We start from the raw sequence: 25,745 nt of genomic DNA, 5'->3' as shown, positions 1-25,745 counted from the left end.
TTGCCCTTAAGGTTTCTCTCGCTATGGTAAAGCAGAAGCAATCTGGAAAGGAAATTATTCATTTCACTTTACAGTTTATAAGTTCATCACTGGGAAGCCAGGGAAGGGATTCAGGAACCTGGAAGGCAAGAATCAGAGCAGAGACCATGAAGAACTGCTGCTTACTGGCTTGCTCCTCACAGCTTGCCCGACCTGCTTAGCTCACCCAGGACCATCATCCCAGGGACAGCACTGCCCACAGTGAACGGAAAATTTCCACATCAGGCCTCAACCAAGAAAATGTACCACAGGCTGTAAAAGGAATCTCTTGTGTACTGTATGGATACAACACCTGTCAATAGAATGCTCTGGCCTATAGGAAAGGGTAGACAAGAAGGTGGGACATCCGGGAGGGAGAAGGGATTCTGGGATAGAGCCAGGTGTGGGAGGACAGATACATGAAAGCTGAGGAGAGGTGACCAGCCACATGACAGGATTTAGACTAGAATAAGTGGGATATTAAGTTATAAACTAGATAGAGAACAAGTGAAACTTATCGCCAAGGCATTTGTAAATCTACTTGACTCTCAGAGTCACTAATCTGGGAACTTGGGGCTGGGAGGAAAACTTCATTTTACAACAGACTTTTCCACAAGCCAGTCTGATTGGGGGTGTTTTCTAACTATGGTTTCCTCTTCTAATATGGTTCTAGCTTGTGTCAAGTTGACATAAGACTATCGAGCAAAATTGACCCCTTCGCAACTTGACATACAAACACATTGCTGTTAAACTATAATCCTTCTTTTCTTGCTTATCCCCAGGATCTCACATTAATATTAATATCGCAATATAAAACATTCCAACTTATAAAAGTCCTCACAGCCTTTAAATTTTTAAATATTTTAAAAGTGTGGTTTCTTTTTCTTCTTTTTTTAACCTAAAGTCTCTTTTTTCCCTTCTATTTATTTTACTGAAAATACGTATGTAGTTCTTATCAGACCTGGGAATACTTGCAGTCACAGTCAGACCAAAGCAAAACTAAGAGTTGAGAGTGTTAAGCTTGGTGCGTGATGCCTGGGGCCCATTCCTCATCCTCTGAGTTCCAAAGGGCTATGGCAGCAGCTGTTCACCAGACCTGCTCTCTGAAGCACACATGGCTTGTCTGCCAGGCAGCTTACACCCCATCCATCCTGCTTCTGTCCCTGGTGGTCATCTTGTGATCCTGGCATCTTCAAAGTGCTGGAATCTCCTATGAAACCAAGCTGCACTCACACTGGGATCATGTTCTGGCCTCTCTTGGGGCACTCAGACATTACCACATCTTATACCCATTTTCTACTTCTCCCTGTGACTCTCTCAATCCTGAGGCTGCACCTTTACCAATAGCTTCTCCTAGACCCTCACATAGCCAAGCCTCAGTGACTCTCCACGGCTTTTTCATGACTCCAAAACCAGTACTACCCGGAAAACTTTTACAAATTTTACTAAGTTTGGCTGCCAGCACTAGGTACATCCTAGATTGCCTCTGGACCACAGCTTCTGTATGTTGATCCTAGGGAAAGACTTCCTGGAAGATTTCACCTCACTGATGCTGGTCATTTCTTAACCACAGATAATTTCTCAGCCCCTGTTTGCTTTATTTGTTCTAATAAAGCAAAGGTTTCATTTCAATGATTCTAAGTTTAAAATATCCAATGGAGTCCTTAAGGGACTCTTGAACTTCCCTCTGAAACTTCATAAGGGAAGCCTCCGTGGTCTGTCCTTTCCCCCACATTCTTAGATTCTAGGCTCCCACAGACCAGCCCACCAAGCTCTGAGCATCCAGTGTGTTTTCTGGCCCAAAGTTCAAATACCACCACACTCCTCCCCAAGACACATGGTTAGGTTCATCATAGCAATACTCTATGATCCTGTACCAATTTATATCTCGGGGTTTCTCTGTGTAGCCCTGGCTGTCCTGGGACTCATTCTGTAGACCAGGCTGGCCTCAAACTCAGAAATCCACCTGCCTCTGCCTCTCAAGTGCTGGGATTAAAGGCGTGCACCACCACCACCCGGCTCAGTTAGGGTTTCTTTTGCCATGATAAAATACCACAGCCAAAAGCAACTTGGGGAGGAAAGGGTTTATTTTATCTTATAGCTTCTAAGTCCATCACTGAAGGAATCCAGTGCAAAAACTCAGAGCGGGAACCTGGGAGCAGGAACTGAAGCAGAGGCCATGGAGGAATTCTGCAGACTGGCTTGCTCAGCCTGCTTTTTTCTTCCTTCCTTCCTTCCTTCCTTCCTTCCTTCCTTCCTTCCTTCCTTCCTTCCTTCCTTCCTTCCTTCCTTCCTCTTTCTTTCTTTCTTTCTTTCTTTCTTTCTTTCTTTCTTTCTTTCTTTCTTTCTGTCTCTCTCTCTCTCTCTCTCTCTTTTTCTTTCTTTCTTTCTAAAACTAGTCAGAACAAAGGCTGGGTTCTGAGAGCATTTGTCTCTAGTGATGTCTAAGGTCATGTGTTTATGGTTCATGGGCCAAGAAGGGTTTTAAATAGCAAATAATTGGCTGAAGGAGCCTGCTGTGTCCACCTCTGAGGGATATAATGTGGGGTAGGATGTGGCACGAGGCATCCATTCTTCGTAAACCTCGTAAAGACGTTTGGATTTGAAAATGATGTCTGTGTGCAGAAACTAGATGCTAGTGCTTTTCTATGAGATGAAAAGGAAGAACAGAAGTTCTCTCTCTCTCTCTCCTCTCTGTCTCTCTCTCTCTGTCTCTCTCTCTCTCTCTGTCTCTCTGTCTCTCTGTCTCTGTCTCTCTGTCTCTCTCTGTCTCTCTCTCTCTCTTCTCTGTCTCTGTTTCTCTCTCTTGTGCACACGCCTTCTCATGCATACACGCATGCGCAGTTATTCACTTACCTGGTTTATGCACCAGTACCACAAAGCTGTAATAGGCATTCCAAACGCAGTTCCCGGCCATGGAATGTCTCCAGTGACAGGGTCTCGGAAGATGTGGAAGGAGTCAGGCTGAGGAGTGTAGCACCTGGAGTTGATAGTCAGGTTGTCCCCCTCCACTACAGACGGGATGGCGTTCATGAACTTCTCGGTAAAGCTCTCATAGCCTCCAACTTCTACAAACGCTGCAAAAGCACCAGAGAAAGAAAATGTCTCCTGCACCTCGCAGACGGCTGCTGTCTATGATTAGCCCCCTGACATGGGGTCAGCGCAAACCTTCAGTGACCCTCTCTGCTGATCCATGGCTTTCTGGTGTCTCCACTGGCAACAGGTCAAATTCGCCAAGCCCATTAAGCCAGTAATTATTACACATTTTTCTTAACGGCGTTCTTCCATTTTTCGTTTAGTAGCTCGCATCATGGTAAAAATGAGAAGTGTCAAGCAATAGACTGACCTTGGTGCTTCCCAACCCCACAGAGCAGAGACAAACCTGATGGTACCTTCACAGAGAAATCCCCGTGAAATTATCCACCAGGAATCTCAACTCTTTTGGAAGGAGCAGAAAGCAATGGCCTTCAAACCTTCCACACAGTCTATAGTTTTCTAGTGCCGTACTATATTTAATTATGGTATTTATAAAACCCTGGGAAGAAGAGAAGAAGGGGAATTAGAAATAGCAAGCTAAATGATGAGAAGTGAAAGAGAGACCATTGTGGGTCTGTAATGGCTAGACAGCAGTTAATAATAGTTGATATGAGACAAATGAGCCAATATATCCACAGCTACTGAGTATAAGTTCAGATGATGCAGAATTTATCAGAATGGTGGGGCCTGGAGAGAATTACCTGTCATCCCACCATGAAGTTCAAATAACAAAGACCAGGAAACCAGAAGGGCATAGGAATTTTGGATAACTGTACATAATGCATACAAAGAACTGTCTCTAGGACCTGTCTCCAGAAGAGCATTGTGTGTGCGACAGAAAATCTTTGTCATGCATGATGGGACTGTTTGAATTCCTGATGGCCAAGGTGGGGATCTGGGTAAATGAACTGAATTCAATTTGATAGTCATATGGTTAGAGATATCCAGATGGTGTTGAAGTCACCATACCAGTGTGGATTTGTTGTTGTTATTTGTTTTGGGTTGCTTTTTACTTTTTCAGTTTTTGCTTCACAGACTTGAAGCTATGTGAGTGGATACATGCATGTTCAGGGTTGTTTTAGTGCAGCTTATTGGATGGAGCCTGGGGACTTCAGAACTGAGGAGAGACATTTATCCTCACCGTGTCTTTTTTTGTTGCATTTATGGATTATCTAGGCAGAGTATCATTTTAAGATAATCTATGCATAAAAGTTACAAATCATTAAGCCAATTAAGAATATAGCACACCCTTTACTTAGTTTGCTGACAAAGAGTGGAACAGTACCTCAGAAAAGCTCTTGGGAGCTAAAACAGGACAGGGTCGGGTTTTTAAAGTCACAAGGCTGTAATCGTATCCCACCACATGCAGGCTAAGGCTTTGGGGGGGGGTTGGTTTTATGTTTGTTTGCTTACAAAGTACCTTTCCACAGAAGGAAAAGAAGGGACCCCCACCCCTTTAATCTGTTAAAACATCATACAGCATACAAGGTCCTGTTTTGGCACGAAGCTTAGGGTACATCAAAAATCTCTCCCAGCATGGAAGGAAGAATCCCCCATCATCATCATCGTCATTATTATTATTACTATTATTATTATTATTATTAATAGGGGATGCCATTTATTTACATGCCAGATGAGGCTCCAATGGGGAGAAGGTGGGGTCTAGATAACCTGACCCTGCCACCTCACTGTAGAAGAATGCAGTTAAGATTTGCACACTGGGAATCCATTACTTGCTGCCTGCCAGCAAGATATGAAAACGAAACAGTGGGAGTCACAAAGAAAGCACCAAGCCATGTTTGTGCATGCTAACAGTGTACTAAATAAGGTGGGGTTTTTCCCTCTTATCATATGCATCCCAATACAGCCTCCCCGCCCCCACATCTACTGCTCCTCTGTTTCCCTTCAGAAAAGAGCAGGCCTCCCAGGATGTCAACTGAACAGGGCATAACAAGATACAACAAGACTAGGCACACACCCTCCTATCAACTCAGAAGGAAGAAAGGGTTCTCAAGAGCAGGCAGGAGATGGAGATTTCCTCTTTGAATCAAGTATTAATTGTATAAAGTAGATACTAGTTAGTAGTTATCTGAAATTCTCTAGTTCTTAATTCCTAGTGAAAGTTCTAGATAATCAAAAGGCATTTTCTAAAAATTTTTGTAAATTTTGTTTTTTGAAATTGAAATATTGTTTCCCCTCTTCTCTTTCCTCTCCAATCCTTCCCTGGTACCCCCCAGTTTCTCTCTCTCTCAGATCCATAGCTTGTAGGTCTCCTCTCATTTGGAGGCCATTGGCCTCCAAAATGGCCCACTAGTGTTAACAATGGCCTAAGACGAAGGCCTGAGCTCAACCCAGTCTGGTTCCTATTAGATAAACATAAGGATTCATACCAAATAAACAGGAACCTAAACTCCGCCTTCTCTATTAAACATAACAGCTCCTGACAGCTGGAGGATCCCATCCTGCTGACTGGCATCTAAAATCCACTTGCTTTCCTGCTGAATTGCTGCTCTCGAGTCTTGTGAGACAGCCTGGCAGCTGGTTCTCCGGTAAACTGTTTTTCTACCCACAGAGTGGTCTAGTTCAGGGGTCTTTCTGCACTCATTCTTTGGCTTTGTGATTACCCTACCGATACAGCTACAGCATAAATCAAAGGTTTTTATGCTTTCAATCCAATGCGCCAATACTCTGAAGTCATCAACCAAGGACTTACTGAGCACGGAGGCATGGAGGTTAAAGAAGATAATCCACCTAATCGATCTTAAAGAAATAAAGCCCTCCCTTGTTTCCTCTTTTTGATAGAATAAAGCAAGAAAGAAGCTAGGCAACTATTTCCATGGTGGGGATTATATAAAATGACAGGAAAAAATGTGACCCAGGAGAATCTGAAGGAAGCAATAACGGAGCAGACAGAGACAAGAATCTAGGGATCTGTGCGCGCAGTCCTGACTTACCGAATACCATGAGGATGAAGGATCCAACCAACATGATGACGGCCTGGACGGTATCTGTGTAAATCACGGATGCCAAGCCCCCTGGGGAGAGAAAGGAAGAGGCAGAGATTTATCCAGCACTTTTGCCCTCCTAGCTGTGGTCTCCCCCAGCCTGAATGGGCAAAGAAACATTGTTAAAAGATACAGGAAGACACATCCAAGCGCCTGGCTGCTAGGAGCTGAGCCTATCACTCCAGCTACCTGGGAGTTTGAGGCAAAAGGATTGTAAGTGTCAAGGTCATCTTAGGCACAGAGTCAGTTCAGGGACAGACAGGGTAACTTAGGGTTTGTAACCAAAAACAAAGCAAGATCATGAGAACGCTCCTAGCTGGGTCATAAGCTTGACTTTCAGGTTTGTTCTGATCCAGATAGCATCTCATTCTTTAGCCAAGGCCAGCCTGGAATCTCTGTGTTGGTTGGCCATGCTCGTCCTGAACTCCTGGAAGTCTTTCTGCCTCCGTTTCCAATTCCTGGGATTACAAGTGTGAGCCACCATACCTGCCTAAATAAGCCTGTGGGAAACATCATTTTCTTCCTAGCACTTACGTCTTTTACTAGTTGACCCTTTCTCTCGCCTTCTTCTCTATTTTATTGTTTTCTTTTCCCTTTTCCCTTTCCCTCTCTTCCCCTCCCCTCCCCTGGCCTTCTTCAACTGCCCTTTGCTTCTTTCTTTGCAGCACCTTGCTCTGTAGACCAGGTTGGCCTTGAACTCTCAAGCACCCTGAGCTCTGGGATTACGGGACATGACACCATACATGGCTTTACCTTGCATCTGTCTGATGTAAAGTTTCTATTACAGTGTAGTTTTACTGCTACATTCACTTATGAATATCAAGTAGGGAGAAAGGGCAAACATCTAATATCACAAAAGTTTTCCTTAATAATCCTCTATTTTCCCCCACTATGCAGATCCTTGTTCAAAGCCGTCTAGCAAAACCATTTTTGCTCTAGCGTGGGAATGGATCACTGTTCCCTTCGTTGAACATCTTATCTAGGGACTACATTTTTTGGCGATATGATATAGGCACAAACATATATGCACACACGTGGGATCAGCAGAGCTGGCACAACCCAACAAAGGACAAACACACAGACAACTCACCGGTGATCGTGAAGATGGCTGTGATAGCCAAGAGGATGAGGATGGCCAGGTAAAGATTCAGTCCCAAAGCCAGCTTTATGAAGATGGCTCCAGAAAATATGTCTGCCTAGAAAAGGAACAGGGCAGATGGGAGTAAGCAGGCATTTCAGGCCTCTGGTTTCTTCCCCGTCGCCCCGACCCAGGATCACAGGCCCTGCCCTCTTTCTGGTGAACTCCTATTCATCCCTGAAGACACTACATAAGTATTCCATAGGAAGATATTCACACAGCAGTGCCAGTCACTAGTGATCTTCAAAGCCATTCATTCATTGCTCCATTGAGGTACTTATTAAATAAGGTGCCACGGCCTAAGAATTGTCTGTACTGTGAGGTTTGGGGATGCTCATTAGTTGCTTATGAGACTCTCTGATTATGATGGAATGATATATAATCATATATTATATAATATATGCATATATTCTTTTGATATATGAGTGATGTGTGTGCAAACATGCATGTGTATGTATATGTGCATGTATGTATACATGTGCATTTCTGTGTGTACATGTACCTGCATGTGTGTAGAGGGCAGAGGAGGAGGTCAGATATTCTTCTCTATCATTCTCTATCTTATTTCCTTGAGATCGAATCTTTCAGAGAACTACATGTAGGCAAGTGGCATGGTACACTGTAGTGGGTTTGGCCTAATGCTGCTTGTATTCTAATATTAATTTGGGTCCCCCAAAACTGTTAACACATCATAAGACACTCAGGGTCCCTGCCCCCAATTAATTCTGATTGGTAAATAGAGATGCCAGCAGCCAATAGCTGGGGAGAAGAGAGATAGATGGAGTTTAGATTGCCTAGGTTTGGGACCATGAAGAAAGAGGAAGGAGAGAGACAAGAGACCACCATGCCTTAGAAGTGTGTGCAGGAGCGAGACAAGAGCTGCCATGGGATAGAGAAACAAGGAGAGTACCCTGGGCTCTGGGCCAAGAGAATGTGGCCCAGAAGGCTGACTAATTGGAGTTAAGACCAGCCAAGATGGAACATAGAAATTAGTAAGAAGTAACCCAGAGTTATGGGTAGGAGGTAGATTCTAACAGCACGGAGGGTCAGCAGTAGCCCAGCTATCGTCCTGCTTAAGGCATATTAAAATATAAAGACTGTGTGTGTGTGTGTTTCATCTGAGAGCATAAAATGGTCTAAGGCGGGAAGGAACCCTGCACAGGGATTTATTAAACTATTCATAGGATAGCGCACACGCACACTGATCCTCCTGTTTCCCTCTGCCTTGTCCTGCAGTTCTGCAGTTTATGAGCACGTGACCATGACTGGATTGTTGCTTGGGTGCTAGGTGTTGAGACTCAGGTCCTCATGCTGGCATAGGGAGCATTGTCACCAAGGTAGCCATTTCCCCAGCTCTCAACACATATTCTTAAATTAGAATTCTTTCTCTTTCTTTGGTGGAGGTGGGTATATATTCGAAGGACTCTGCATCCTGCTACAGAGACATTTGCTCAACCATGTTTGTAGTACAACTCTATCCATAGTAGAGTCAGAAATTAGAAGCAAGTTAGATGACCATCAGCAGATGAATGGATAAAGGAAAAGTGGTCCCTTCACACAATAGAATATACCTCAGCCATTAAGAAAAAAAAATGAAACCATGATATTTTCAGGTAAATGGATGGAACTAGAAAAAAAAATCATCCTGAATGGGGTAACCCAGACCCCAAAAGACAAATATGATATGTATTCACTAACAAATGGATGTTAGCTGTTAAGTCTTCAGTAAAGCTGTATATTCACCGAGATTAGGCACAGAGTAAGGAACTAGGAAGGAAGGGCAAGCATCCCTAGAAAGGGGACCTAGAATAGATTTCTAGAGAAGACTGGAAAGGGAGATGAGATTGGGAAAGGGAGGAAAGGGGGGACTAAGGAAGGGGAAATGGGGAAGGCAGGTAAAAATAAGAACCATTTGAGGGATGGATCATATGGAAACCTAATACAATAGAAACTTAAAATATATACATATATGAAAGAAATCTAAATTGGATTTACCAAATAATAGGGAAGAAAAAAATCCCCAACTAGATATCTCTTGCTGTGCAATGAAACCTCTAGTTCTAGGACAGGTTGCATCTCAACCTGAGTTGTTAGTCCAATGGGCCCCATGGAAACCCCTAGACAACAAGGCTATTGGTTGTTCTCCACAAACTGATGGTAAGGCCGTATTGCTGAAGACAACATCCCTACAAATCACTGAACATGGAGAAGTTGAGCTGGTGCCTACCTAGAGCCTTGACTCCCACTGACTAGTGTTGGTTGTACTGGAAAATGCTCTGTACGCTACCAGAGAAGAAATGTAAACTCCTACCCAGCTACAAACCCTGTGATCTATAACAGTGACCTGCTTCTAAGATATGCCAGTGCAGGCCGGGCAGTGGTGGCACACACCTTTAATCCCAGCACTTGGGAGGCAGAGGCAGGCGGATTTCTGAGTTCAAGGCCAGCCTGGTCTACAGAGAGAGTTCCAGGATAGCCAGAGCTATACACAGAGAAACCCTGTCTCAAAAAAAAAAAAAAAAGATATGCCACTGCAGTGGTGGCACAAGAGTTGTGGGAGTGACCAACCACTATCTGATTCGAATTAAGAGCCACTCCATGAGACGGGACCCGTGCCTGACACTGCTTGGGTGTTGAAGAAACAGATATTCCATGGTCATAGGGGAAAATCAAATACTAATATGCTCCTAAAGGAACACACCAATAAAATGACTCCTAGTAACATCCTGCTATACTAATAATCAGTGTCTCTCAGCCATCCTCAGAGAAGCCTCCTACTGCAGCAAATGGGAAGAGATACAAAGACCCACAACTGTACAATGTTCAGAGAATGTGAGACCTTGGAACACTTCATCCTAAATGGAATGTCTCCATCAAATCACTCCCTTCAGGCCTCAGGGAACTCTAAAGTAGAGGAGGGAGAGGGGGAGGGGGAGGAGGAGGAAGAGGAAAGATTTTAAGAGCCAGAGAGGGTGGAGGACACTAAGGACCTTCTAGACACAACAGGACTGAGACATATGAACTCACAGAGACTGTGGCTATGTGCATAAGACCTACACAGGTCTTGGCCAATAGGGTCCCAGTGCTGTCAGGAGAAGTGGACAAATGACCCACCCCTAACCCATAAGCTACCTCCAATTGGTAACCACTCACAAAGGAAAATTAGTCTTCACCGATGCCCGGCAGTGGATGGTCAAAAGAATACAAACTCAGTGGTAATTTTTTTGGAGGTTATTTTTTCTTACAATGCTTCATCTGAGCATATTTATTTATTTATTTATTTTACCATGTAGATCTTTTCCTTATATAATATAGTACCTGATTTTGTTTTTATGGGTTTTCTGAGCATGCAAGTGTGTGTGTCAGCATCTGTATATGTTTCCTTTGTATTTTCTTTTTGTTTTGTCCTATATGATTTGTTTTTATTTATTATTGTTGTTATTATTATTGTTATTATTATTATTATTGGTATTATTTTGGATGCTCATTTTGATCTAATGAGAGAGGAAATAAAGGGTGTGGATTTAGGTAGGTGGAAAAGTGGGAGCAGCTAAGGAGGAATGGGGGAGGGGAACCATAATAAAAACATATTGTGTGAAAAAATGTATTTTTGATAATAATAATTAATCTGTGGGTGGGGAAATTAACTAGTTAAAAATAAATTAATGAAAAATCTTCAGAAAAAGGAAAAACAATGAAAAAGAAACATTTCTAATAAAGAGGAATTTTAACGACTTGGGATTTTCTTTTGCTAAAAGAGATCATTTCGGAACAATCGCTAATATCACAGTTTTTAGTTACTTCAATTTCCTAGTTCTGTTGTTTCCCAGGAGATTGGCAGCTTTCCTAGGAAGTATGGACTGAAATACTTGGGGATTGCAGGACATCCTGTCCACTAATGAGTCTCCACATATATGTTACTGGAGGCCGAGAACCTGTGGTCCATCTCTTTCAATCCTAGCAGGCAAGATTCTGAAAACTCCTCCATCTTAAGTTCTTGTGATGATTTGTTTAATAAGTAGCCAGGATAGAATTGGCTATCAGGGTATATGTGTATATAAACAAATGTGTCTAAGGTTAATCATCATTAATATCACTCAGGACATAACCTTGTAAGCATAAAAGGTCTGCTGCCAAGCCATCAGCTGATCACAGGCACACATAGAAAACACGTGCATGAATGAACTCTTTGCACCCCACCCAGCTTACCTACATTCATTCCCTTCCTCAGTTACAACCCAGAACCATGTGCTCCAAAAGGCCCCGTCCCTCAAGGGCTCCTTTAACTGCTGCCTTCTGTTTTGGCACACACTCATGATCTTTGGAACCATAAAGCTATAGATGTCAGAGAGGACCTCAGAGATTAACAAGTCCTAGGCACTAGGAGAACAGAGAGAACAAAGTCTCTGGCACCCAGTGGTGGTGGTAGAGCTCTTCTGCTTCTTCTAACCCTGCCACCCCAGGGACTGTTTAATGGAAAGGCCATTTCCAATTCCACCCAGTAGGTACTAACACCACTCATGGTCATGCAGATGTCTTCTGCTTATGTCTTCATAAGTAGCCCAGTATTAATGTGCAAATCCTCATCTGCTTGGTGTGTGGCGAGTCCTGCTGCTTGGAATCACAGCTCAATACAGGATGAAAGTGCTTGGGTGGCGTTAGGAAAGCCTGTAGCATTCATAGCCAGCAGCTGGCTTACTTGTAACAGTAACAGCCCAACAACAGCCCAACGGAACAGGGAAAACAACTTTTCTCTAACACTGACACAGGTGCCCAGGCTCTGAGCCCAGATGCTCAGATGTAGGTGTTGCTACAGAACGATAAACAAGTTATTCTTTCTTTCCTCAAGTGCTGCTCAAAGTTCCAATACCTGTTATCTTTCATCAGAGGTGATTTCTAGGGAATAATTGGTTTAGCAAGCTCATTTATGACACAGATTGTACAAGGGTAGTCTTTGATAAGGCAAACTTAAGTTGGTTTGATGATACAAAGTACCTCCTTTCTGAATCAGGAATTTGATAATTAAACTGAAAAGAAAAATGTAAATCAGAGCTGGTTCGGAGAAAATATAAGGAGATTATTGTCCAGTGGGTAAGGCAGAAGCAAGAGGCACCTGTGGCAAGCAGCCATTATTACTTGTGTGACCGACATTTGCTCTTTGGCCACACCTGCTTTTTTTACGTCTAGAATGTTCTCAGGGGATGGGTCTACACTCTTGTGGTTCTCACAGTGTGAAAGTCCCTAGGCATGTGGATACCCTGAGTATTCCCACCCAGGAAGTTTAAGGCATCAGGAAGTTTTAAACCTGCTAGTGCTACCAGCTGCAGTCTATACATGCCAGTCCCGGATTTTAGCAGCTGGCCCCAACAAGCAAACTGTGGAGTATCCAATGCCAGGAGTCAGGGAACTCACTGAGATTGTCAATATCACGCAGATGAAAAGGCAAAGGATGGAGAGATAGATCTGGAGTCTCTTCCCACCAAAGCGCTTCTTGAGATATTCTGGCATGGTCATCACCTGCAGAAACAGACAGCCACAGAATTCACCTCAAAGCCTAGTGCATTCAGATAATTTGGCATCTGCTAAATGCCTACAGGCAGCTAAGCACTATGCACGACATCTCGGGGGTACAGAGGAGAGAGAGACACAATTCCTTGGCAGAGTGATGATTCTGGATTGAACTCGGGCATCGGAGACAAAATGAGAATGTCTTCCAGGCTCTGATGCTTACTATGTGTCACAACTGTTAGGAAATGATAGTCTCTGAATTTCCCTCTTCTTAAAGTAGGGGTTTTAGTTCAAAAAGAAAGTGCCCAAATAAAGAGTCACCAAATACATAGACAATGCTTGACAATATTTTTTATTACTTTTATGAGTAATACTGCAGTACAGCAAAAAATTATAAATAATAAATTGTGATATAATTATGTAATAAATTGATTGTTGAGAATATTGTAAGCATATTGAGAATATTATAGTTATATGTATTCATATGATTCCCTTTATTGAAAATAAGAGATTAAGTCAACTTAGAGAACTATCTGTGAATTTCTTTACTAAAATAAGAGATTGCTCATGAGACACTTAGAATAAGAAATATAGCTTTCTGTGTTTATCAGAGTGACGGTCCTCATTATTTCATCTTATCCATTTTAATATATGTGAATAAGCACACACACACACATCCCTTTTTAATCAAAAACAAGAAGACGAATTCTTAGCAGACCACCAACGGAAAGCGGCCCTGGAGAGATGGCAAGCTAGCACCATACACATGGTTTGGGGCATGGGCTCTTGAGCCAAGGACAGCACCTTTCAACAGGGATATTAGGAACCAACAAATTTGCCACCTTCTGCAGAAATGCAAAGGAGGGACTCCTCATTCCGTGTTGGTTTTCAGATAACCAACCATCCTGCAGAAAGGCCATCTGAACACCTGGTGTGTGTTCACTGAGGCGTGCTCAAGGCTGTACAAGGCACTTGAGCAACGTTTCCAAAGAGCAGGAAGCCCATATTGGGTCTCACAGAGATCTCCCTCCTGACAGGCATGACATGCACATCTCTGCATGTATGTACTACAGGTATACACATACACACACACACACACACACATGGTTATACCATTAAGTCATTACTGGTCTATTCTCCATCTCTGGCTTCCCCCTGTAGTTCTTATTCCATTTACAGGGGCCCCTTGTGTCCTGGCCCCCAAATTTCAAGCTTTAAAATTGTTCATACTGCCTTTACTTCTCAAACCTGCTAACAAACATGTCACAAGTCACCAAGAAGTGGCTTCCCTTCTTCCCTGTTTCCTTCCTTGAGCCTCAGAAGAGATTGCATGAACTTTTAATCATTATTTTTGAGACTCTGTCTCATGTAGCCCAGGCTAGCCTTGAGGGTAGCCAAACATGATGTTGAACTCCTGATCTTTCTGCCCATGCCTCCTAAATTCTGGTGTTACAGGCATGTGTTACGATTCCTAGCCAAGATTTCATGAACATCTGATTTTGTGTGTGTATATATGTGTGTTTATGTGTATGTGCACATGCGGAGGCCAAAGGACACCCATGGGAAGTCCTAGGGCATCTGCCTGTGTCTTCTTCATCAGTACTGGGTTACAAGCACAAACTATCATGTCCAGCATTTTTACACAGGTGCTATGGATCAAACTCACATTCTCGTGTTTGCATGGCAAGCACTTTACTGGCTATCGCCCCAGCCCCAGAATGCATGGACTTTTGTTCAAGTCCATTGTCCACTTGGATGCCCAAGTGCAACTTCATAAAATGGAAATCTGATCATGACCCTTGAATCCTTGAAAGCCCTGTACCAACCATTTCCAAGACGATATAGAACACTTCAAATTTTTAAAATCAAATTTATTGTTTATTTTTATGTGTCTATGCATATATATGTCTCTATATGTAGTCTATATAGAGAGTATATACATAAACATATATAGACTATATATAGACATATAACACATACGCATGCACTACACACACACACACATATATGTATATATGTGTGTATATATGTATACATACATATATATACATATATATGTATATGTGTGTATATATATATATATATATATATATATAGAGAGAGAGAGAGAGAGTGTCAAGGTGTATATGTGGATGTCAGAGGAACACTTGCAGGGGTTGACTCTCTTCTTTTACCAACATGGCTCCTTGGGACTGAACTCAGGTGCTCAGGCTTGGCAGTAAGTGCCTTTACCAACTGAGAAATCTCTCTTCCCCTAGAACATCTTCTTAAAATGGCATCATCATTTAGTGCTTTTTAGCCATCATGCTAAGAACATATTAACTTCATCTTGTTATACTCTTTTTCTTTTATGTGTGTGAGTGTTTGCATACATACATGCCTGTGTACTCAATGTGTGCAGTACCCGAGGAGGTTAGAAAAGGGTGCTGGAGTCAATGGGACAGGAGCTGGGATAGTCCTAAACCACTCTGTGGGTGCTGCGAATCTGGGATCTCTGCAAGGGTGGCAGTGGTCTGAATAATTGAGCCATCTCTCCAGCCCCTATATCATCCTATCTTTATCAGCACATTTTAATTATTCAAAACAATAGTCGTCACTGTGATACTTGCACACTCGTGCACACCATGCTTTGACTATCTCCTCTCTATGACTCTCTCTGTCCCCTTCCCCTCCCCCACTGTTCTCAGGTAAGGATACACACAAAGCTTTCACAACCGCACCACACCTCCACTGCATCCTCTGCTGCAGGCGCCTCTACTTCTCCTTGCTCTCCCCCACAGAACCCTACTTTAGTCTTGATTTCAGCTGACCTCCAAATACCCCAAGAAAGAAAGATTTTCAGCTTCATGTGTTGATTCTGCATTCCAATTTTCCCCTTTTTCCCTCATTCATAATTTATTTATATGTATTTTTTTATTCACTTTACATCCTGATCACAGCCCTCCCCCTCCTTCCAGTCTTCCCCTCACATGGCTCCTCCCCTTCTACCTGAAGAAGTCAGCCTTATCTCCCAGGACTTAAGCCAGATCACCACTGAAGCACATCTTTTAAGATGCGTTCCTGACTCCAGCTGCGCCCTCTACTCAGGAGGGAGATCTCTGTGAGACCCAATATGGGCATCCTGCTCTCTGGAAACGTTGCTTAAGAGCCTGGGATAGCCTTGGGCATGCTCTCTGCTCAGGTTTACGTCCACCACAGTGAACATCAGGCAGGGCCACCACTGACTTCACCTGTCGACAGGCACATTTTATCTTGGGGGACCCTATGGGCAAGCAATGTGATATTTTTTCCTTCTGTATATTATTAGCAATAGGACCAATGAGGGCCAAGTACCAAGATTTCAAGATTTAACATGAAGAATAAGTAGATAAATAAACGTGTGACAGATACATCAGGTACTCACCCCAGCCTTGATGTAAATGGGGACAAAAATCCACCCCAGAACCAGCAGCAAGGCAAACGACTGCAACAAAGCAAGAGCGACATTAAGGAGGGGCTGTGACCTTATGACCTTTGAATCTCAAGACAAACCAACCAAAAAAAAAAAAAAAAAAAAACCCAACCACTTCTCTTAGCTCCTGTCTAACACAGTATTTACATAACATAATATCTGATATTTGACAGGCAGGAGTTAGAGTTTTGAGTTCACTGGACTAAGAAAAGATTGTACAACCTTTGTCAAAAGCAATGGGGAATTATTCATGAGTGTCAAAGCACTGAGGAGAAAAAGCCTCTGGAGAGGGAAGACCATCACTGGGTCCCTTTATGTCTTGCCAAATATAGTCCTGCTATCGATAGAGTCTGGTGTTAAAGTGTGAATTCTTTTTTTTTTTTTTTTGGTTTTTCGAGAAAGGGTTTCTCTGTGTAGCCCTGGCTGTCCTGAAACTCACTTTGTAGACCAGGCTGGCCTCGAACTAAGAAATCCACCTGCCTCTGCCTCCCAAGTGCTGGGATTAAAGGCGTGTGCCACCACGCCCGGCAAAGTGTGAATTCTATGACATCTCTGCACATAGTACCCGCCATGTTCTTTCATAACTAGCAAAGTGGGTATAACCAACAGGGTCTTTATTGTCATAAATATGAAGGATGTGAACTCTGAGGTTAAAGAAATTCAAAGCCAAAGACTATAAAAAAAATAAATAAATAAACACTAAATGTCTGCAATCTGAGAGCAATGAACATTGGGTTATAGGTCGTTTTCTCCGTGCCGATGGAGGTGGTCTTCATTGTACGGTTTATGGCACTATCAAATCAAATCCCCGGCCACAAGGCATAGCTGGCCAAGTCTGGGAAGGTTCTGATATTTTTTGAGATAAAAATAGGCAAAAGCAACAGAACCATCTTCAGCCTTGGGAAGGCAGAGGCGTTTGGCAGGGACCTGGGTGACGTCACTTCCTGAGTCATATCTAGGGTGGTCTATTAGAAGCTGCACCATAGTCTAACTTTGTCTATCTTACCAACACACACACACACACACACACACACACACACACAAACCATTAGAAAGGATACGACAGAGGCCTGTGTGGTAGCTTAGTTGGTAAAAACAACATTGATACAAGCCTGAGAGCCAGAGTTTAATTCCCCAGAACACACAGTGAAAATAATAATAATGATGATGATGATGATAATAAATAAGTAAAAGAACAGACTTTAGAAATGTGTACTCTGACTTCTGATTGAACACTGTAGAGATCAGCAAAAACCTCAGGCTCCTCATGAGCTGTGTTTGATACTCTCGCTGCACGCCCAGCTGTGCGCTAGTGTTGTGCAGGTGGACAGAAATGTGCTCTCCATTTTTAAGAATTTAGGGTCTAGTTACAGGACACAGCTTTCTATAAAACGGCAACCAAACACTTAGGAGGTCAGTCGTAAAGCCCCATAGGTTTTACCTTGGCCATCTTTCAGAACAGTCATCCCTTACCACATTGCTATTGCCCTGTCAGGCCTCACCTGGGTGTCTACTCCTTCCGGCACAAGCATCTATAAACATTCATGGTATGTGCCAACAACCCTACCATTATCTATGGCAGATATGCTTCGGGTGTGATCTCTCTTTTTAAAATGACATTTATTTATTTATTTATTTGAGAATTACCTCATGCATACTGTAATCCACTTAATCTCCAACTCCTCTGTGCCTCTCACTCTCACGACCTACTTTATTCAGTTCTTACTGGTACGTGTGTGTGTGTGTGTGTGTGTGTGTGTGTACACGCACATGCTCACACATGTACAACCGGCTCAGTCCACTTAATGTTGCTCAAATGTCTATGTATTTAATGCTGACCACTTGGCATTGTTTAACCTACCAAGAAAAAAAGCCACGGGGGAACACATTTACACAGAGTGGTCCTTCAGTATGGCAAACGCTTCTGTCCCTGCCCTCTCCACACGGCAGTGAGCACGCATTTGTCTGTCCTACTTGATCATAAGCCATGAAAATAGGAGATCATGCTGTTCCTGTCATTTACATACTTATTCATTTTGACACAGGGTCTCACTATATAGCCTGGCTGGCCTGGAACTTACTAAGTAAACCAGATTATCCTGAACTCACAGAAATCTGCCTGCCTCTGTCTCTGCCTCTGCCCCCCCTGCCCCTTACTCTCTGACTTTTTCTTTGCCTCTCTGCTTTTTTGCACCTCTGCCTCTCCACCCCTGCATCTCTGCCCCTGCCCCTGCCCCTGGTCTGCCTCCATCACGGCCCTCGCTACTACCCTTCTAGTGCTGGGGTTAAAGTCCCAAATGCCTGACCTACATATTTCTCTTCCCTTGAGTCTATGGTGTGCATGAACACGTGTGGGGGCCCAAGGCTGATGTTGGGGGATCTTCCTCAATTGCTCAGACCTTATTCTTCGAGGCAGGGGCTATCAATTAGCCTGAAAGCTCACAGACACAGGCTAGACTCACTAGCCAATTTGCCAAATCCCTTTTCTCTGCCACTGAGGCTGGAACGTCAGATGGGAGGCCATGTCTCTGCAGTGTTGACATGGCTTCTGGGGACCTGGACTCCAGTCCCCTTGCTGGTGTGACAAGTGTGTCCACCTTGCAGCCTCTCCCCAGCATGCTTCTGTTGGCTTTTAATCCTTGCTTCTGGTTCAAGAATGGGCACACACTGTGACATCTCAGAAAGGAGACATGAGAGCTCAAAGAGTCACAGGGACAAAATGAAAGTGGGGCTTGGGTACTGGAGAGATGGCTCAGTGGTTAAGAGCACTGACTGCTCTTCCAGAGGTCCTGAGTTCAAATCCCAGCAACCATATGGTGACTCACAACCATCTGTAATGGATCTGACGTCCTCTTCTGGTGTGTCTGAAGACAGGTATAGTGCACTCGTCATATATATAAAATAAATAAAATCTTTAGAAAGTGGGCTTGACCTGTACAAAACTGACATCCTGGTGGGAATGCCTAGCCAGGAAAAGAATGAGGCCACAGAAGCGCTCAAGGACAAATGAAAAATATCCTGGATAAGGCGGGAATAAAAACCAGAACAAAGGTAGTAAATCTGATACTGTCTCCCAGAAAAACCTGGATACATTTGGTTGAAAATACCTAGACATGTATTTGACTTAAAAGAACAAAGCTATTTTCTGTCACTCACATGTGATTCAAACGCCGTGACAGCGATTCCTGAAGCGGCGCCTGTCCCAGCAAGGCCCACGAAATGGCCACTGCCGATGTTGCTGGCAAACAGAGAGGCGCCCATCTGCAAGGCAAGGCAAGCAATCAGACTAAGGCAGTGGTTCTCGCCCTTCCTCAGGCTGCGACCCTGTAATACACTTCCTCGTGCTGTGATGACCCCCAACCATACAATTATTTCATTGCTGCTTCGGTAACTGTAATTTTGCTACTATTAGGGATTGTAATGTGAATATCTGAAATGCAGGATAGCTGATATGTGGCTCCCAAAGGGGTTGCAGCCCACAGGTTGAGAACAACTGGACTAAGATTAGATTCAAAAGATTGGAATAAGACTCCTTGGAAACAGGTAGGTGCTGGAATGTATAGGTCCTACTTCCTGCAGCAAAAGCAATAAGCATCCGTGCATCCCAAAAAAACTAGTTTGTTGCCCGTTATTCTATGGTTCCTGAGCCAAGAACACGGTTCACACTGAAATATTTTAAATATTTCAGTTTAAAATATTTTTTGTATATTTGTTTGTTTTTAATCTGAGGAGATGTGCAAACTTGCAACTAGGCAGAAGTTAAAATTCAGCGTCTGTCGTTCTCTCACTGGAACACAATGTCCAGTTTCACACGCTGCAGCACACTAACCGCAGGTGCCTCGTGTACCAGTGCTAGTGTTGCGTATTCATGATAGACTCTGACCTCCAAGGCACAAGATGCTTGCATTTAGGCATTTTAACAGAAAAACCTGAAGAGCCTGCCTTAGGGAAACATCAGCGTATCCTCCACGGGTTCTGAGTGGAGCCTCAGACATCCAGGTCTCCAACGAGCACTTGACTCTTCGGTGACTCCACAGTTTCATCAGAGCGATTTCTCTTCCTTCTCAAAGCCAAAGCCCTTGCTTTCTGTTGTTAAGGCCATGCTCTTCCATGGGCAGAGACTGGCTCTAGTGCTGACAGCGGAACTGGACCATGAGATCCTGCGGTGCTGTCACTGTCGTTGCCTCTGTTTTGCACCCCTCTCTACAGTCGTTCTTTGTACATAGGTGTTTGGGGTCAGGGAGGGATGGGACTGATTTGCTTCACCCCTCTAGGATTAGCTGAGGATCCCTTGTTCCCAGAAAAAAGAGTAGCAAGAAGACAATGCTTGGTTGACTGTGGGCGCCAAGTGTCTACCGTCCTCGCCAGATTGTTAATTCCATCTCCCTTTATGGTATCTAGACAAGATAGAGCACCTGTTGAAGGGAGCATTTACTGAGTGCTCTCTGTATACTGATCCTAAGGGGAGCATTTTCTGAGCACTCCCTGTATACAGAATCTAACCCTGATACTTTCTAGGTTCATTTAGGTGTATGCTGACTCTACTGCAATGAGACATCTGGCTGAGGAAGCCGTATACCAAAACCCAGAAGAACAAATCTGGCAGGCAACCATCCAAGAGAATCACTGTAAACATCACTGCAGTGAACCGAGCCTGCAATCAGTAAGTGTGCAGAACAGAACAGGATGCTCAAGGCGGATTGAACAGGGAGTAAATTGGAGGAGATAATCTCCCAGGCAGGAGCAGGGGTAGCTCGGGATTGGGAACAGAAAAGGAATTCAGGGATTTAATCAATGTTGAAAAGGGTTTTCATGAGAACTAAGGAGAGGCGCGTGAAATTGAACTGAATTGATAGGTCTGCAGAGGCCAGGCTAGAGCTGTTCTTAATTGATCATATGGTATGATCTTTCTGGAATCCCAGCTCTTACTCTTAAAGTGGACGATGTAAGAGGGGGAGGGAGATAGGAGTGGGAGGAGGGAGGAGAGGAGGAAGGGGGAGGAAAGAAGAAGGGGAGGGGAGGGTAAGGGAGAGAGTGGGGAGGAAAGGTAGGAAGGAAGAAAGGAAGGGAAAAGAGAAAGAAAGAAAGAAAGAAAGAAAGAAAGAAAGAAAGAAAGAAAGAAAGAAAGAAAGAAAGAAAGAAAGAGAGAGAGAGAGAGAGAGAGAGAGAGAGAGAGGGAGGGAGGGAGGGAGGGAGGGAGGGAGGGAGGGAGGGAGGGAGGGGAAGGAAGGAAGGAAGGAAAGAAGGGAGGGAGGGAGGGGGAGGGAGGGAGAGAGAGAGAGAGAGAGAGAGAGAGAGAGAGAGAGAGAGAGAGAGAGAGAGAGAGAGAGAGAGAGAGAAAGTAAGTTAGTTGTCAGGTACCCCTGCTACCACCATGATTTGTCAATCAATGTGTATCCCCAGAAACCTCAGACCCACTTACTGGCCACCAAGTCATAGATCGACCCGCCAGAAAGAAGCCTCCAACAGTGCTTCGGTTCGTCTTCAGCATTGCCTGGGCAGAAAGGAAACCACTGGAAGGTTAGAAATCACAGGTGCACCCAAGATCAAGGAACCCCTGCAGCCGCTCCACATATTTCAGCACTGCCCCCTCTTCCAAGAGACATGCCTTTCTAGATTGAATAACGCAGTGTCCGTTTTTAATGGACATACAAGTCATGGTTTTATAATGACTCAGATGATGTACTTCAAGAAATTACACTGGAAACCCCACAATTTAATTTAGCTTATGAAAACAGAATTTCGCATCTTGAAAGCGGTCCTTGGAAGAAAAATTTGAGCCTCAAACTCGATACTAAAGAGCAAGAATAAATGGTCTAAATGTCCCACTCGATAAGTGAGAACATGAATAAATAGCAAAGGGAAGCAATTGAATTGAGATAAGAGAAACAGCAGTTGGGGTTTTGATATCGGATACTGGGCATGTGGAGCACAGCCAGCACCCAGAACCCAGCCCCGGCTGTGCTCAAATGATGCTTTGCTTGGAGAATGGATTCATTTAGTACAGCTATTATTCATGCCACACACAGGCAACTTTTCCAGGCAGAAAGACCTTGGAAAAACCCTGTCTCAGCTCACCATTCCACTGGCCTACTGTGACATGTTTTCCCTGGTAATCTTAGTGCCCACCCAGAAATCTCACTGGGCTCCCACATACCCACACTCCAACAGCCATGACCACCACAAAATAGATGACGATGACAGAGATGTCAGCAGCATTATTGATGTTATTTGACAGTGAAGACAGCTCTGAGCTTGCAGTGCTGGTACTGACACTGGCTGTGCTGGCCATGGCTGTAGGCAAGCGCAGTCCCTATGGCAGGCATTGACACCTCTTTTTATATAAGTCCTAAGTTAATGATCAGCCTCAGGTAGGTGGGGAGAGAGAGCACAGAGGTGGCTTCTATGCACTGGAGACCTTTAAACTGTTTGCTCCTGTGCGTTTAGGCTCTCTCTTTAAGGTGACTAGTGCCAGCTTGAGTGGAATTGGAAAATCAAGGAGAGAAGCCAGGGTTGAGGATGAGCACCAGAGACAGAAGACAATGGGCACAGTATAAAGATGTACAAAGGGGAGATAAAGGAGAATACGGGAAGTGAGAAGCCAGGACAGGACAAAGTCAGGAGGCACAGATGATAGAGGCTCCTTATTAGACAGGTGGAATTCCTAGATAGATAATCGTGTCTCTTGAAAATGAGGTTACCCAGAAGAGGTATAAGTCATAGGCTACATCAGAACAGCCGCACACACCCCCACCCCTACCCCACCCTACAACCTGTGCAGAAAGGGCAACCAGCACTGCTGTACCACATGCAGAAGAATATGGGTGGGGCTGTGAGGTGGGTGAGTCAGAGGCTTTGAAGAGTGAATGAAGCCTCAGGCGAGTGCTGGTGGCCCCCATGGCTCAGGATACCAGCTACTTGGAAGACACGCGGTTGGCCTTAGAAGTAAACCCTCAGAGCATCCTGCCCCATGCTTTTACATTTAAAATACGTGGCTGGCGTGACCTAAAACTCATCTCCATCAAAAGCTGACAACAAGCTCCACCCCTCACCCTCACCAACCCGGCTCTGTTCTATCGGCTACCTCAATTCGATTCCTTTTGCCATGCAGATGATCTTTAATTTTTTGAGTTTCTGTTTGCCATTTGTCACGTCATTTGCTGACTGAACAGAGTCCTATTCGGAAAGTCTCTACCCATGCTTGTATCTTTTTTTTTTTTTTAGATAGTTTATGTATTTATATTTCAAATGTTATCTCCTTTCCCTGTTTCCCCTTTGGAACCTTCCTATTCCATCCCCCACCCTCCTGCTTCTGTGAGGGTGCTCCCCCTCCCACCCACCCATTCCCACCTCCCTGCCCTGGCATTCCCCTACACTGGGGAATCGAGCCTTCACAGCACCAAGGGCCTCTCCTTCTATTGATGCCAGACAAGGCCATCCTCTGCTACATATGCAGCTGGAGCCATGGGTCCCTCCATGTGTGCTCTTTGGTTGGTGGTTTAGTCCCTGGGAGCTCTGGAGAGTCTGGTTGATATTGTGGTTTTTCCTATGGGGCTGCAAACCCCTTCAGCTCCTTCATTCCTTTCTCTAACTCCTCCATTAGGGTCCCGGTGCTCAGTGCAATGGTTGGCTGCAAGCATCCAGCTCTGTATTTGTCAGGCTTTGGCTTGTATCTTGAAGTGCCTCTCCTATACCACCCTCCAGCTGACTCAGAGTCTCAAGTCTGAGGTTCAGGTCTTTGATCTGTGTGGAGTGAATTTTGTGCAGCACTAAGAGAGAGAAGGGTCTGGGCTCATTCTTCTATATGTGGATACTCAGTTTCCCTGTCACCATTTAGAGAATTTAGTAACATTTTTTTTTTCATACAGTGTGTTTGGATTATTTTCTGTTGCCCCCTGGAACTCCTCATAGCTTATTCACATCTCTATCCAGCCAACCTGCTCATGTTTTCTCTCTCTCTCTCTCTCTCTCTCTCTCTCTCTCTCTCTCTCTCTCTCTCTCTCTCTCAATCTTCCTCTCTCTCTAAAACAAACAAACAAGTAAACAAAATCAGGAAAAACATAAAAAACCAAAACAAACAAACAAACAAATAAAACCAAAACCAAACTGAGCCCATTCTGTTTTGACCACCAACTTGTGGACATGGAGGCCGCTCTGGAATGTGGCTGATTTACCCAGTGAGTGACACTCCCATGGAGAGCATGTGGCTGATTTACCCAGTGACCCTCCCGTGGAGAGCAAGGGACTCTCCCTTTCTTTCTCAGCAGTTGTTGTGGTTAGATAATCTTTAATCTTTGTATATCCACCTCTTCTTTTCAGCGCTGGGATTTTGTCTAGTTCAAACCGTGCAGGTCTTGTGTGCAACGTCAGTCTCTGCAGACCTGGTTTATGCTATTGATTTGGAATTCTTCTCCCTCATCTATTTATACCTAGAATTCAAAGGTTTGCGGTTGTTTCAGGGTTTCCCATATTTCCTGTATGTTCCTTTCCTATGTTTTTTTTATTTAATTTTTCATATTTTCTACCTACTTGGTCTGGATCTTGCTTACTTTGTCTTTGAGTCTTGGCAGTCTATTTTTTGCTTAATTGACTTCTAGAGCTCTCCTTTGAGATTTACAGTTGAGTGGTAGGGTTTTTCAATTCCCTCTTTATTTTGGCTTGAGTCCCCTTCAGTGTTTCAGTCTTCTTATTGAATGCTGCTCTCTAACCCTCGATGGTCTTCGTCATTTCCATCATCAGCCTTATGTCTGTGTTTTCCTTGGCATCTCTCCAGGATTTTGTCTCCTCGAGTTCTTTCCTCTTCATTTCATTTAGCCATCTCTTTGCATCTCTTCATTAAACCCACTGGATTCTTTTGTAAAGTTTTTTATTGTTTTTTTTTAAATTATTTTTTGTCCTGGGATTTATATAAGTAATTCTCACTGGCAAATATTTCTGCAGGACTGGTAGGTTTTTGAGAGAAGGGACGGGTTTGACCTTTAACATTTTTATTTTGGGATCTGAGCATGGGGGTCTTGTTTTGTTAGTTCCAAGTCTGATATTGGCACAGCAGTTTGGGGCAGAAGAAGGGGATGTGCAAGATGGTCTTGCCTAGAGATTGGGAATGGCCTGAGTGGAATGAAACTCAGGTGGACAGATGGGACCGGTCTGGTGTACAGGATGTATGTCTGTGGAAGCCTGGACATCTGGATATAAAGGTTGGATGTTAAGTGGGAAGGGTCTTGTGCTTGGAAGACAGGTGGTGAGTTTCCTGGAGAAAGGTTTTGGTGCAGGTTGGGAAGGCCAAGGGGGGGGGGGGGCGGATGTAGGTTCTAGGGTGGATCTAGCAGTTAAGGGAGAAGGCATGGATGGAGAGGTCAGAGAAATTCACCAGGCTAGACCCTGGAGAAGGACTTGAGAGTTCTGGTTGGATACAGAGGTTGGATGTAGTGCAGAAGGGACATGTAGCAGGTAGGATGGGTCCTTGCAGAAGCCTAGAGCATAGTTGCAGAACAGGTGGGGGCTATCTGGAGTATGGCACATCACTGGATGTGGGATCTGGAGTAGATGTGGTGGGCTGGGGAGAAGCAGTGAATGGGAGTGAATCAGA

General features: G+C 44.0%; 1 protein-coding gene across 2 annotated transcripts in view; it reads right to left on the bottom strand.

Moving 5' to 3' along the window:
- The window catches only part of LOC110303537 (solute carrier family 5 member 4A), a 44,498-nt gene extending 22,016 nt beyond the window's left edge, over positions 1-22,482 (bottom strand). Inside the window, exons 1-8 of one of the 2 annotated variants that reach the window (XM_021174649.3) lie at positions 22,314-22,482; positions 21,579-21,650; positions 19,313-19,417; positions 16,109-16,168; positions 12,610-12,714; positions 7,150-7,255; positions 6,009-6,089; positions 2,875-3,095 (exon numbers count right to left, since the gene is read on the bottom strand). In XM_021174649.3, coding sequence (XP_021030308.1) covers positions 2,875-3,095; positions 6,009-6,089; positions 7,150-7,255; positions 12,610-12,714; positions 16,109-16,168; positions 19,313-19,417; positions 21,579-21,650; positions 22,314-22,448 — 885 coding nt within the window. In that variant the 5' untranslated portion in view covers positions 22,449-22,482. Of the gene's footprint in view, positions 1-2,874; positions 3,096-6,008; positions 6,090-7,149; positions 7,256-12,609; positions 12,715-16,108; positions 16,169-19,312; positions 19,418-21,578; positions 21,651-22,313 lie in introns of those variants that run through there. The other variant, XM_021174650.3, reaches the window with a different exon arrangement.
- Positions 22,483-25,745: the final 3,263 nt, after the last annotated feature.

The sequence above is a fragment of the Mus caroli genome, unplaced genomic scaffold, assembly GCF_978045245.1.
Source record: "Mus caroli unplaced genomic scaffold, Mus_caroli_1 scaffold_9, whole genome shotgun sequence".
Classification (NCBI taxonomy): domain Eukaryota; kingdom Metazoa; phylum Chordata; class Mammalia; order Rodentia; family Muridae; genus Mus; species Mus caroli.
The sequence above is the reverse complement of the archived record's forward strand: the minus strand, read 5'-3'. Positions and strand labels throughout refer to the sequence as shown.